At 36.0% G+C, this 15651-nt stretch overlaps 1 protein-coding gene across 2 annotated transcripts; it reads left to right on the forward strand.

The window, feature by feature from the left end:
* The first annotated feature begins 553 nt into the window (after positions 1-553).
* LOC132170062 (cysteine-rich receptor-like protein kinase 15) lies at positions 554-3523 on the forward strand. Of its 2 annotated transcripts, none has more exons than XM_088511412.1 (7): positions 554-1325; positions 1404-1523; positions 1598-1788; positions 1881-2091; positions 2269-2506; positions 2633-2783; positions 3224-3523. In XM_088511412.1, exons 1-7 carry the CDS (start codon positions 554-556, stop codon positions 3521-3523), a joined length of 1983 nt encoding a protein of 660 aa, XP_088367538.1. The 2 variants fall into 2 exon arrangements, with proteins under 2 accessions (XP_088367538.1, XP_088367540.1); XM_088511414.1 differs by having other exon boundaries at positions 1407-1523.
* Positions 3524-15651: the final 12128 nt, after the last annotated feature.

A 15651-nucleotide genomic window follows, 5' to 3' on the forward strand; every position in this document is an offset into this window, starting at 1 on the left:
TATTGGAGCTTTTAAGTTTGAGTGATTTTATTTGTAATACTCTTTTGGGTTTAGAGAATAATACTATATATTAGACAAGTATCAATGTTTTATTTATCAAAATTAATATAATTTGGTGACCAAAATATATTTTATTTTTTGAAAATATCACGTCACGTCAATTTTGGTGTAGGTTGATACTTGTTTAGTATATATTAATTTTCATTTAAATAGCATCTCTCTTTAAATAATCTTAATCGATTATTTGACTATTCAATAAAGAAAAATAATAATAATAATAGGACTGGGGGCTTTGGTTAGTCAAATCAAGTAAAATCTTTTTCAGTAGGTATCCAGCTACAGCGCCGAAGTTTCTGTGTAATGTTCAACAGTTTACATGCCACAAGTTTGAAGATAAAATCTGTCTTTTGATTGGGTGGCTTTCCTTTTCTTGGAAAATTCTGGTTGTCGAATAGTAATCCAAGGATGAAATTTCATGCAGGCAGCATCTAAAGAGCTTTTATGCTTGATCAGACGTCGGGCTACTTTAATTTCCATCTAAATCAACCATTCAATGGAAAAAAATATAGTTTCAGCTATGGTTTTCTTAATTATACCACTTATAATGCGCCCTATACTTGCCAGCGGAGATCCTGTCTTTACATTTTGTAAGACAGATTCCGGAAATTACACACTCAACAGCCCATTTGAAAACAATCTCAAGCTCCTTCTTGAGTCATTGCCATCCAATACTGCGGTAACAGGTTTCTACGACGAGCCTACTGTGGAGGACCCAAAAGTCTATGCTCAAGCACTTTGCAGAGGGGATGTCAACTCCACAGTTTGCCGAGAATGCATAAAGAATGCAAGCCAGGAAATCTTGAAGCAGTGCAAAACTGAAGATGCAACCATTTGGTTTAAGCTTTGTCAAGTTCGCTACTCCGGGCAGAATTTCTCTTCCTTTATGGTTTATTTTGGAAAGTATCCAGACCAGAATAATCTGGAGAAAAATCTATCAATTAATCCAGTTCATTTTGATAAAGTATTAACCTACTTAATAGATAACATCTCAAGCAAGGCTGCGTTTGATCCTTCGAAACGCATGTTTGCAACAGGGGAAATTAAATTTTCGAGGAAGAAAACAATTTATGGTCTTGTACAATGTACTTGGGACATCTCTGAAAGTTCCTGTTATAGTTGTCTGTTGCAGGCCTTGGGAGATCTTCATGCATGCTGCGATTCACGCCAAGGAGGAATTATTGTTAGTGCGAATTGTAATGTGAGGTTTCAGCTCTACCAATTCTACAACGCCTCAAGTGTGTTCTTAACCTACCCAAGTTCCAAAGGTAAGGACATAAGAATTTTGCTGATTGATTTCCTTTAAAATAGTAGTCTTGGTGAATCGAAATCTTCTTATGGAAAAGCAGGGCCTAAATTGAAGATTTGGATGGTTGTGGTGGTTGCTTGTATCCCAATATCGGTTACAGCAGTTGTTGTTGGGTCTTGTGCTGTTTATCATGGGAGGAACAAGAGAACAAAAAGAGGTGAATTTATCTTATTGGCTAACTACCACCATAATTATTTACCAACAACCAGATAATTTCATGTTTATTTGCAGATGATGAGAGAAGCCAAAGTGCACTATTACATGAGCTGGCAAGCCCCACTGGAGTTGTCAGTACAAAAAACACTGAATTGGTGAGTGATGAAGAATTGTCCTTCATGGATCTATCGACAATAGTGGCAGCTACAGACAACTTTTCAGACTCAAATAAGCTCGGACAAGGTGGCTTTGGCTCTGTCTACAAGGTAACACCAACTTTTCTATTTCTTTGTCATGGCCCAATTATTGTTTCATATATATGGAGCCTGAATTTATTTATGCATGATTCTCCCTGCAGGGAGTGCTACCAGATGGTAAGGAAGTAGCAGTTAAAAGGCTGTCAAGAAAGTCATGGCAAGGCTTAGAGGAACTTAAAAACGAGGTCATACTTATTGCAAAACTTCAACACCGAAACCTTGTGAAGCTCTTGGGATGTGGCATAGAGGGAGAGGAAAAGCTACTTATCTACGAATTCATGCCCAATAGAAGCCTTGACGTCTTTATCTTTGGTTTCTTCTTTGACATTATTTTTTACCAACTCTTTTTTATCAATTTAAACTTTTCTATATATCAAATCAAATGTCGTGAGTTTTTTTTTTTTGAAATGTCCACATAAGAGGGGGGAGGGGGATTCGAACTAGTGACCTCCACTTCATTAGTTTAAATCTTATCTTTGTTATTTACAGATTCAAAAAAACGCACTGAGCTTGACTGGAAGACATGCTACAACATTATTGTTGGTATTGCTAGAGGACTTCTTTACCTTTACGAGGACTCTCGTCTTAAAATCATTCATCGAGATCTAAAGCCCAACAATGTATTGTTGGACCATGAAATGGTCGCTAAAATATCAGATTTTGGCATGGCAAGGATCTTTGGTGAAAACCAATACTCGGCTAACACTCGAAGAGTTGTCGGAACATAGTGAGTCCACTACTTTTCTTTCTTGTGTAAGCTTTTCGCCCAATTTGTTTGTTTGTTTGTTTTTTTTTTTTTTTTTTTTTAATAAAAAAAAAAAAATCATGGTAATGCTATATATGCTCAAAACAGTGGATACATGGCTCCCGAATATGCAATGGAGGGACTATTTTCTATAAAATCCGATGTCTTCAGCTTTGGCGTGATAGTACTTGAGATTATTAGCGGGAAGAAAAATAGCGGCTTCTACCTCACGGAGCATGCGCAGACACTGCTTGCATATGTATGTTTCTTTTGTTGGCTTTTTTTTGGGAGGGGGAGGGGGTGACATGTTCGCACAAGAGTGGGGAGGCCACCTAATCCAAAAGCTTTATAACCCTATGAGTTTGAGTCCAAAAAGAAAAAACAAACGTATTTTTTGCCAATTGGTCCCTCCCCAAAAAAATTTTGGCCCTTGGTCCCTGAGTTCAACTATGCTATATTAATCACTCACGCTTATTACATATTTTCATTATGGGTCTCAAACCTATCCACAATACTCATAATTGTATACTCAACAAAATTCACTCATTTTTATAAGTTTAAGCTTTTGAAAAAAGCGGTTATTTATCATATCTTAAAGTCGTGAACTCACTCACCCTTTGCTCATGAGGGAGGAGGTGCTTTGTAACATGATGTATAGTATGCGTAACAAATATATTTACTTTAAATGTGTATTGACAGGCATGGAGACTATGGAATGAAGGAAAAGAATTGGAATTTGTAGACCCTTTGTTGATGGAGTCATGCCCGACAACGGAAGTTTTAAAGTGCATGCATATTGGGCTTTTGTGTGTGCAAGAGGATCCAGCGGATAGACCCACGATCTCATCTGTGCTTGTTCTGTTGGGAAACGAATCAGTATCTCTTCCTCACCCAAAACAACCTCTATTTGTTGTGGCTCGAGTCATTCAGACGGATCACAATCCCACAACTAATCCTTCTACAAATCACTGCACTATTTCCAGTCTTTCACCTCGATGATGACTACTCACAAGATTGGCCCCCTTCGTGTTATATAGCATGGTGATAAACTGAAATTGTATCATAGGAAATGGGTCATGTATATGTGATACATGTAGGCAAGGAATATGCAGTAGAATTTAACATCCGATTATATATTTGAATAGACAAAAAAAAAAAAAAAAAAAATGGTAGTTGTAAGAAAAAGTTCATACTCTCCAATAAAAAATAAAAAATAAAAAATAAATTAGCAGAAATTACAGCAAAATGCCAAAATAAAAAATCTCAAATCTAATGATAAATTTAAAGGCCTCATCACTTTTAAAGAGATAAAAAAGAGAGATTGTAATCTTGAATATAGCATTATAAATATATTAGAGTTTTACAGTAAAGTGTAGTTTAATTTTGGATGGCCCTGTGACTTAGTGGGCTTGTAAATTGTAAATTATGAATAATTCGTCCTTTTATATATGGAACTATGAACATTGTCATGTACCAAGCGATAACACCAAATTTCAACTGGGTTCGTTGTCAAAATTAACATAGCCAATTTGTGAAGTTAAAACACTTTTTTTTTTTCTTTTTTTTTTTCTCCCTCCTTCCCATCTGTCTAGTGTATTCTTTTCATCCAAGCCCACCAAGACAAAACGAGTAACAGGGCACAACTACCTAATTAATATAAGTTGTTATGGATAGATATTACTTAGTATGCTTTTAAAGATAGTGATTGGCACTGTGTACCCTTTTTTTTTAATTAAATTTCGGAAAGAGTTATAAGGAAGGATCTTTACCACTCTTGATCAGAAAGGAAGAGAGTAAAAAATCCTAAACAACAAAAAATTGAAAAAATAATGAACTCTCCAACAATAAACTCAAAACGAAAATAACAGTACGAAATTACAAACAAATAGTAAAAGATAAGGCAAATAAGTGTCTCGGTCCTCTCAATAACGCTGCATATAATGGTAATAAAAATAAAAAAGACACAGATTAAGACGAATCTATCTGAACGCTCATTTGACAATAACATCAACCATTGAAAGAAGGCTGAAGCGGTACTTATTTCTTACGTGTCAAGTACTTGCATTAGGATATGATTCAGACTTGATGATGTTAGATTACAAATACATATAGCCAATTTTTGTTGCAGTTATGGTCGTTAGGTCTTGTAGTAACACTCCAAATTGTTATGCAGGTAAATAATTTGGGGGTGTTACATATTCACTGTATGAGACACGTGAGAAAAGGTTTTCGATGTGGAAGACGGACAACCATTGCACTCCTTATCTCCAATGGCTACGTGTAGGTCGTTCATTGGTTTAAGAATTTCTTTGAAATCCAATAGAGTGAAGGGTGGGTCACATCAGGAGTGGATCCAGCCATCCCTCTTTCACAAATTTTTTTTCTTTAAGGGTGGGTCACACTTAAATAAAAAAATGTTTTTTTTTTTTTTCTTTTTTTTTTTTTCACTTAAATTTAGAGTGCGACGTGAATCTTGGTCTATAACCGCGAATTTTCAAAGGAAAAATGCTCCACGGCTTTAAATATCTTCAGGTTTGAATGTGAAAATGGTCCCAGCATGGCAGCTATCTACAATGGCCCCGAGACTTTTATGAAAAGGCTTAGTCACTACACGCTGATTTCAAAGTTCAAACCCCACAAAAACATAAAACGACGAATACATCATAATTTTTTTTTTTTTTTTTTTTAAAGAAATACATTCCAATTTCATTGATAACAATCTATTTTGGAGGATATTGAGTAAAATCGTTGGCTCCATTGTGAGTTCTTAAATTATGATTCATAGATCTTGATTTATATTTTTCAAGACACGATATATAATTTCATTTATTAAAAGAAAAAAATCAAGTGATGAAGGTACTACTTGATTGAATTAAAATTTATATTATATGATTATTGTAATCTGATAAGTGATGAACCTCTGGTTATTACTCTATTTCAAAATTGAAATAGCATCTAGCATTTTTATTAGCAATGGCATGCTAGATTAGCATAAATACATTAAGTTATTTGGTAATTCCTCATCTATATCATTCAGTTTTTTAATTTTCCTGACATGATGGTTCAGAATAAAATATATGTGATTATTGGTGTTCCTTTATATTGATGCTCATTTGATATATGAAAAATTTATCATATCATTAGATTGATACCAATCTCGTATTTATGACAATGAGCCAATAATAGTTGATTATTATATGGTTGAGCTTGATACTTTGCATATTTATTGGGGCTTTAGTTAAAAAGATTTTATTTTTAAAATCTAGATAGAACTTGAAATATGCAATCCCTATATATATAATATATAAGGATCATGTTAAAAAATCACAAGTGATGATTAATATTTTTTTTAAAAAAAAAAAAAAAACTGCTTTAGAACTGTCAATTGACAGAAAATAAAGAAGAGGAAGTGACATATCATACTTAGAGAAAGATGAGCTCATAGAAGTCATTTCTTCAAGCACTTATGAGCTATTAATGAAAATTTATTTTCTTGTGAATATTTGGTTTATTCCATTAATATTTAGCATGATAAATTTATACATGTAAATCTTGGCTACATCAAGGGGATGAAAAGAAATTAGAATATTGGAATAAATGATGAATTCTATAATTGTCAGTTTTGGGTTATTCACCAAAGTGTGGGGGGAAGCCATTATTTTGTTTGTCACATTCATAAACATTGTTTGGAATACCTCGAAGTGTGGGGGTATTTAACAAATGTTATGTTTGATGTGGTATTTTTGTGACCAAAAATATCAATTATAAAAATAACCACTCGCAATAGGACGAATCTTTGTAGGATACGGCTATAGAGAGGGTGTCGAACCTCAAGGACTGCAAGGGTTTAATTATCAAAATTAAAAGATCAAAGTTAACTTAATTAAAATGGGTTTTGATTTGATTTGCTTAAAAACTAAAGTGCATGAAAATAAAAGAGATTTAAAATAAGAGAGAGAGAGTAGGGTATTGACTTCACCTCTATCCGCACAACAATGGTTAATCATAATTAATCCCATAAATTCATTATATGCATGTTATAAATAAACAAGAAACTACCTTATTAAAGAATAAGCATAATCTATCTTCGGTTGGCACGGATCGTCCACCTAACCACTAAGACGTGGTACGACCCGTTTTCCCTAGGTATAAATTATCAAATTCTATAACAGGATACATACAATCAATGAATAAGTGTAACCCATCTTCGGTTGGCACGGACTGTCTACCTAAATTACACTAAACTAAGGTGTAGTACAATCCGTCTTCCCTAGGCATGGCCTATCAAATCCTATTGATCATATGTCAATTAAACCCATTGTATAACCATCATCCTCATAATCACAGAAAACAAGAATGATTTGAGATCAATAAAAGTAAAATACTTTCTAAGACAAGAGAAGAATTTCACAAATATTGATTTTGGAATTTAAGAACAATTGCATTTAATAATTAAGAACATAAATCAATTGTAGCAATCCTCAGAGTTATACAATCAACATGCATAAATTGAAAATCTAGAAAGTAAATACAATCAAACCATTGTGCTTGGATATGGCTACATCAACACCCCATTACAGAATTAGCCGCTCATCGGGGTGCTAGGATGGCCTCCTGCCATGGATTATCTCCTCTTCAACTTGTCAAGCCTCCAAGAAGATTTTTGTATCTAAAACTAAGCACACCTTCTCTTGAAGGTTAAGGGTCTATTTATAGGGAGCAAGCCAGTCCTAGAAGCCCTAGGAAACCTAGAAATTTCGGAGATTTAAGTCCAAGTCCAATTAGGATAAAGAAAACCTAAGTCCAAATCGGAATAGGATTCGCCCAGAATTGCGTTCCTATCTTGCGGGGCGATTTTGGCAATGTGACGCTCCGAATTAGGAAAATGCTATTTCACAATGATTTGTAGAAATTTGAGTTAGCTTTCCAGTGCCGCTTGAATCACCTCAATCTGATATTTGAGCTGAAAGTTATGGCCAAAATACCGAGACATATGCAAAATCCAAAATTGAATCCAATCCGATTTTGACTCCAATTTTAGAAATTCCGAATTAATCTCTTCCTTTATTTGATTAAACTTAACCATGATTGGTTAAGCTTAATCATATCTTCTAGGTCTTCTCAAAGTGTGCTTTTAAGCCCAAAATGAATGGAATTAATTGTATCTTTATTTATAACCTGAAAACACAAAAACAAAACAAAATCAAACAAATAACAACGCTAAGGAATTAACATATGCAAATTAAGGGGCTTGAATGTGCAACATTCGGCGCTTATCACACCCCCAAACTTACATATTGCTAGTCCCTTAGCAATACAAGACAGAAAATAAACTGAAAAATAAAAAGATAAGTCCATCTTTCGTGGGATGTACGATTGCATTTAGCATATGCAACAAGCCTTTTAAACCCCTAGGCGTTCCCTAGAGGACGAGTGAAGTCTCGTGAGGGTTTTCCAGGAATGATACCCACAAACATTGTCATCATTATGTTATTCAAAAGGATAAAGCATCACAAAAATAATGGTTCTCATTCATTAGCAGGATTAAAATTATAAACTTCATTTTCAAAATTCCCAAGAATTTACAAGTCAAATCACTTACAAATGGCAGATTGAGATACATAAATTTCAATTAGTGCAAAGTGAACTAACACATAATCATGGGGCTTCAAAATAATTCCAGTATGAATGAATCAACATCTCAGAATTTATTGGACTTCATATCAAATGAAACAACCAAGGCATACATTTTTTTTTTTTCTTTTTTCTTGTTGTAGGCTTCGCAATGCGTAGCTCCCTTAAGCTTTCTAGTTGACCCATGTATCGAGTGTTAGGCCAATGTCTCCCAAACCAAATGGCTTTAGGGCACTAGGTGTAAAGACACCCCTAAGGACTTACTAACTCGAGTCAAAAAGGCTACGAAGCTAAGCTAGCCATTTTATTAATCGACCCAAAAATTTCACTTTTTGACGCGAACACTCACTGCTTAATGAGGCAAGAGGTCCGGTTACTCAGCGAAAAATTCAAACTTGATTTTTTTTTTATTTTTTTTATACATATATAGCATGCCAAAGTTATTCATCCAATATGTCACCCAACAGAATTCAAGACATTGAAAACAAACATAATTGGTCTCAAAATTCATACCTCACAGACATGTGCTAGTGTGCTCAAGATAGATTTAAATTGAAACAAGAAGCATCTCATGTTGCCAAAAGTAAGTAACAAGACTTAAAATCCCTAAGTCATATGATCATGTGTTCATAACTTTAAGCCTATCAATGAAATTTAAACCAAAATCAAAGCTCAACCATATGCTTAAGAATGACATAACAACAAAAATGGACCGTGTTTTGTTTTTCCATACCCCCAAACTTGAATCATACATTGTCCCCAATGTATATATAGAACTAAAGAATAAGATCAAGAGTACAGAAATACCTGAATGAGCAGATGTGGGCATATCATACCCCCAAACTTGTATGCAAAAACACATGTCCTGAAAAACAAAGTGATACTCCAACCAAATACCAATCAAGTGCACACATTGTTGTAAAAAGATAAACAAAGAATGAAACAACAATGGAGAAAATAAACCTGGATGGAGATCATATGCCCTAGTGGAGTGGAGGGTCAAGCGCACAGGGCCTGCACTTGATCCTAGGAGGTATTTCTCAATGTAAGTCCGAGTCCTGAAGGATCTTACCTCGATCCTTCAGAAGTCCAATCAAGCTCTTCCATCCCTTCTTCTTTATGATCATGTAGCACTCCACAAGGAAGAGGATTCTTCTTAACATCCCGAAACTGCCTCTCCCTGCGAATAGGTCTTGATGCTCCCCATGACAATGTTCAGGGTGTTTGTCCCGAACTGATTTCATGATCAACCTCTTGTCTCTATGGGAGTTCTCAAAAACTGGGGTAGCCAGGGAATTTGCAAAAAAATTTTCCACCCCGATGAAATCAACTTCAGCAGCTTTTGAATGAAATATGTCCCTTGTGGGGTTGTCATCAGGTGGTGGAGTACTTGAAGTGAGAGGCATTGGCTCCAGTGGGTTGCTCCATGATGGGGCTCTAGATGGAGGATCAGGAAGTGGGTCTTCAACAGTTTCTCCAATGTCATCCAAGAGGTAACATGCATTCTGATCTGGAGCATTCTGGAAGGCATTGAAGATGTTCAATCTGATCTTCATATTTCCAAAGGAGATCTTCATTACTCCGGTTCGGCAATTTATGCATGCATTGGCTGTGGCAAGGAAAGGTCGCCCAAGGATGACAGGAATTTGCTTCTCTGGATTTGGGACCGGTTCTGTGTCCAGAACTATAAAGTCAACTGGATAGTAGAACTTGTCCACCTTGATAATGACATCCTCCACAATCCCGCGGGGTTTCTTGATCGAGCGGTCAGCCAATTGCAAGACAGTACTTGTCGGTTTCAATTCCCCTAGGCCCAGTTTCTGATATACCGAGTATGGAAGCAAATTAACACCAGCTCCTAAGTCGAGGAGAGCTCTCTCAATCTCGGTGTTTCCGATGACGCATGAAATTGTAGGCGCTCCAGGGTCTTTGAACTTTGGAGGAGTGTTATGCTGAATCAGAGAGCTTACTTGCTCGGTGAGAATGACCTTCTTGGGAATGTGCTTCTGATTCTTCCTCTTTTGAGTGCATAGGTCTTTGAGAAACTTTGCATAGGCTGGAATTTGCTTGATGGCCTCAAGGAGTGGGATGTTGATTTGAACCTGCTTGAAGGTTTCCATCATGTCTTGTATCTTCTCTCCTTGTTTCCCGAAGTGGGAAGGTGCCTTGAGACGTTCTGGGAAAGGGGCCTTAGGCTCATATGGTACCTCAGGAGTGGGGGTAGATGATGAAGATGCCTCGATGCTTACTTGTTTACCCTTGTCCTGATGCAAATTCTGTGGGGCCTCGATTTGCTCATCCTTCTTTTCTTCCACATGATTGTCAACCAGTCTTCCGCTTCGCAATGTGGTGACGGCTTGAACTTGCTCCAGCTGAGATGTGCTTCCTTCTACCACGTATAGTCCCCTAGGGTTGGTCACTGGCTGACTTGGAAGCTTTCCTTCTTCCCTCCTGTTGAGGGTATTGGCAAGTTGTCCAACTTGAGCTTCTAGTTTGGCAATGGAGTGGGTATGTGAGTTTACTCTTTCCTCTTGAGATTTGATTGACTGCTTTATCTCGCTGGTTAGCTCATTCACTGCTTTTAGAATCTGATCCTCAAAATTAGACTCTGATGGAGACTGGTAGTGCTGCTGTGGAGGCCGGTAAGTGGACTGAGGTTGGTAGGGCTGCCTGTTGGATTGAGCTTGATTGTATGGCCCTGGGGCTGAGTTGCCCGAATTTGAGTTCTTCCATGAGAAATTGGGATGATTTCTCCACCCGGGGTTGTAGGAATTGGAGTACGGATCATTACCTGGTTTGGAGAAAGCTGCATTAACCTGCTCATTAGCAACATCAATATAATTTCCAGCAAGAGGGCAATTATTTTCATGATGCATAGGACTTGAACAAAATGAGCAAGATTTATGTGGTGTGTGCCTGTGAGCAATATTAGGAGTAAAACCAGCAGTCATCAAAACTTGATCTAGCTTCTTGGTGATAGCCTCAACTACATGGTTGGCTATGTTTGGGGAATGGCCTGCTTCATACAAACTCTCCGTCTTGGGTGCTTTAGGTGCTGGTGCCCTTCGTCTGGCGGAAACCTGCTGAAGAGAATTGTTACTTAAGTTTTCAAACATAGACCATGCTTCATTTTCACTTTTCAACATGAATGTCCCCCCACATGATGCATCTACCATTTTTCTATTGGACTCGGTCAGGCCATCATAAAAACACTGCACTAGCTGCCATTTTGGGACAGCGTGGTGTGGACATGATCTAAGCAAGGTCTGCAACCTATCCCAAGTCTCATGGAAATCCTCTCCCTCGTACTGGGAGAATGTAGTAATGGCTCTCCTAGTATCATTGGTCATGCCTATGGGAAAGTACTTCTTAAGAAATTCTTGTTGCAATTGAGCCCAAGAAGTGATAGAATTGGGTGTTAAGGACTGGAACCAATGTTTGGCTTTTTCCTTGAGGGAGAAAGGAAAAAGACGCATCCTTAGGGCATCCTCAGTGAATCCATTCATTTTAGTGGTCTCACAGATTGATTCGAAATCACTGAGGAATTCATAAGGATTTTCAGTGCTAAGCCCTAAGAAGGAAGGTAAACTTCGTATAGTGCTAGGCTTAATTTCATAATGGGTTGCCGTAATTTCCGGCAACCGAAGACATGTGGGAGTAGTGTAAGTGGTAGGAAGATAGTGATCTTGCAATGCTACGTGGTTACCGTCCCCCATGGTCTCAGTGGAACGCTCTTCTAGCAAATTAGAGTTCTTTTGGGATCTAATTCGTCTAAGAGTGCGTTCAATTTCAAGGTCGCAAGAAATTAATGGAAAAGATAAAGAACGACGACCTAGCATAAACTAAACAGAAATTTAAAAGAAAACAAAAAAAAAAAAAAATTAAGCTAAAACAGAAAACAAACAAGCTCACAAACGGCCTTAGTGTGCACTTAGGGTCTGGATGCAGGATGCCGCAAGTGCGCTCAATCGCACGGTAGGGTGCGTTCGATCGCAGTCACAGAGAAGGCAGCTTATGGACCTGTTTGCAGTTTCTGAAAAAGAATAAAATCAACGCAAAACAGAATTAAAATTTAGCAACTTAAAACAGGAAAATAATTTATTAAGCTAAAGTTAATCTCTAAAATTTGACAATAAAACCGTTAAGCAGTCCCCGGCAACGGCGCCAAAAATTGATGTGGTATTTTTGTGACCAAAAATATCAATTATAAAAATAACCACTCGCAATAGGACGAATCTTTGTAGGATACGGCTATAGAGAGGGTGTCGAACCTCAAGGACTGCAAGGGTTTAATTATCAAAATTAAAAGATCAAAGTTAACTTAATTAAAATGGGTTTTGATTTGATTTGCTTAAAAACTAAAGTGCATGAAAATAAAAGAGATTTAAAATAAGAGAGAGAGAGTAGGGTATTGACTTCACCTCTATCCGCACAACAATGGTTAATCATAATTAATCCCATAAATTCATTATATGCATGTTATAAATAAACAAGAAACTACCTTATTAAAGAATAAGCATAATCTATCTTCGGTTGGCACGGATCGTCCACCTAACTACTAAGACGTGGTACGACCCGTTTTCCCTAGGTATAAATTATCAAATTCTATAACAGGATACATACAATCAATGAATAAGTGTAACCCATCTTCGGTTGGCACGGACTGTCTACCTAAATTACACTAAACTAAGGTGTAGTACAATCCGTCTTCCCTAGGCATGGCCTATCAAATCCTATTGATCATATGTCAATTAAACCCATTGTATAACCATCATCCTCATAATCACAGAAAACAAGAATGATTTGAGATCAATAAAAGTAAAATACTTTCTAAGACAAGAGAAGAATTTCACAAATATTGATTTTGGAATTTAAGAACAATTGCATTTAATAATTAAGAACATAAATCAATTGTAGCAATCCTCAGAGTTATACAATCAACATGCATAAATTGAAAATCTAGAAAGTAAATACAATCAAACCATTGTGCTTGGATAGGGCTACATCAACACCCCATTACAGAATTAGCCGCTCATCGGGGTGCTAGGATGGCCTCCTGCCATGGATTATCTCCTCTTCAACTTGTCAAGCCTCCAAGAAGATTTTTGTATCTAAAACTAAGCACACCTTCTCTTGAAGGTTAAGGGTCTATTTATAGGGAGCAAGCCAGTCCTAGAAGCCCTAGGAAACCTAGAAATTTCGGAGATTTAAGTCCAAGTCCAATTAGGATAAAGAAAACCTAAGTCCAAATCGGAATAGGATTCGCCCAGAATTGCGTTCCTATCTTGCGGGGCGATTTTGGCAATGCGGCGCTCCGAATTAGGAAAATGCTATTTCACAATGATTTGTAGAAATTTGAGTTAGCTTTCCAGTGCCGCTTGAATCACCTCAATCTGATATTTGAGCTGAAAGTTATGGCCAAAATATCGAGACATATGCAAAATCCAAAATTGAATCCAATCCGATTTTGACTCCAATTTTAGAAATTCCGAATTAATCTCTTCCTTTATTTGATTAAACTTAACCATGATTGGTTAAGCTTAATCATATCTTCTAGGTCTTCTCAAAGTGTGCTTTTAAGCCCAAAATGAATGGAATTAATTGCATCTTTATTTATAACCTGAAAACACAAAAACAAAACAAAATCAAACAAATAACAACGCTAAGGAATTAACATATGCAAATTAAGGGGCTTGAATGTGCAACATTCGGCGCTTATCAATGTTACCCAAACCTAAAATGAGGAAACTTGGTTTTAAAACCTATGATTGTGATTTTATTGGTTTTACATGTAATAGTTCATGCTATAGATTCCTTACTATCAAGAGTGATGTTTTAGATTGCAATGCTATTATTGAATCTAAAAATGCTATTTTCTTTGAGCACGTGTTTCCTTTGAAAAATAAGGAAAAATTCTTTCATGAATTTTCTGTTGCTTCTAATAAATTATTGGTGATGTATAAGAATTGAGAAAAAAGCAAGCGGACTAGAACGGAAGGAATCTTGGTAATGATTTTATTGCTTATATTGTTGATAATTATTCAATATGTTATGATGAAGCAATTAAATCTCTTTTTGATGCATTTTTTTTTTTTTGTTAGAAGGTATAAATAACGAATTTGAATAAATTATGTCTAACCATGCTTTGGAACTCGTTGAGTTACCTTCTAAGAGCAAATCAATTCGTTATATATAGGTGTATAAGAAGAAGCTTAAACCGGATGATACAATAGATAAGTACATGGTAGACTTGGTAGCTAAAAGCTACAAGTAAATGCAAAATGTTGATTAATTGATACTTATTTTTCAGTTACTAAAATTGCATCTATTGAAATGTTATTTGCCATTGTTTATATTTATAAACTTGTTGTACATCAAATGGATGTCAAAGTTATTTTTCTAAATGATGAAGAGATTTATATGGAGCAACCCGAGGAGCTAGTAATCCTCGGTCAAGAATATAAAGTGTGCAAACTGGTGAAATCTTTGTATGGATTAAAGCAAGCTCCTAAACAATGGCGTTTGACAAGGTGATATTGTTTAATTTATATTTGATTAATGATGCAAGTAAACGCATAGCAAGTTTTACAATAATGAATGTGTCATTATTTGTTTATATTCATGACTTGCTTATTTTGTGAACTAACATTGATGTTGTGCATGAACTTAAAAGATTTCTTGCATCTAATTTTGATATGTAAGACATAGGTAAAGCGAATGTCATGTTGGACATTAAGGTTATTAGAGATAATTATTACATTATTTTATCTCAAATATATTATGCTCGAAAGATGCTTAAAAGATATGAGCACTTTGATTATCCGCCTATGTTTACACCATATGATTCAAAAATATATTTGGTTAAGAATCACGATGATTGTGTTTTGCAAGAAAAATATGCACAAATCATTAATAGCTTGATGTTTTGACAAACTGTATATGCCTTGATATATATTACATATATTGTTAGTAGATTGAGTAGATATACTCATAATCATGGTATTGAGCATTGAGATGCTATCTCTAAATTGTTGAGAAACTTTAAAGGCACAATTAATTTTGGTTTGTCATATTGTGATTATCCTGTTATATTCAAAGGATATTGTGATGCTAACTGGATTTTTGATTCAGATAAGCAAAGCCTACTAGTGGCTATGTGTTTACTGTGACTAAATGAGTTATCTCTTGGAAGTCCTTAAAAAAGAATTGCTTAGCAAGGTTTACTATGGAGTCAGAGTTAATTGCCTTGGAGAAGGCAGGAACTGAAGATGAATGGCTAAGAACCTATTGGTTAATTTATTTGTCTTTATAAGCTAACACAGTTCCACCTATGTGTTTATTGTGATTTTCAGGCTGCCAAAGCTCGAGCAAATAATTTATAATAAGAAAGGGCACAATATTGTGAGGCAGCTTATTGAGACCGGTATATGTCCATGGACTTTGTGAGGTCATAAGAGAATTCTACAGATTCTTTGACCAAGCCACTAGTAAGA

Source organism: Corylus avellana, chromosome 1 (genome assembly GCF_965113065.1).
Source record: "Corylus avellana chromosome 1, dhCorAvel1.hap1.2, whole genome shotgun sequence".
In the NCBI taxonomy this organism is placed as follows: Eukaryota; Viridiplantae; Streptophyta; class Magnoliopsida; order Fagales; family Betulaceae; genus Corylus; species Corylus avellana.

Bases quoted from the DNA above. Each gene is read 5' to 3' on its own strand.
- LOC132170062 (XM_088511412.1), top strand. From the start codon at position 554: ATGGAAAAAAATATAGTTTCAGCTATGGTTTTCTTAATTATACCACTT. The intron at 1,326-1,403 runs GTAAGGACATAA...CTTATGGAAAAG, and splicing joins AACCTACCCAAGTTCCAAAG to CAGGGCCTAAATTGAAGATT. The intron at 1,524-1,597 runs GTGAATTTATCT...GTTTATTTGCAG, and splicing joins GAACAAGAGAACAAAAAGAG to ATGATGAGAGAAGCCAAAGT.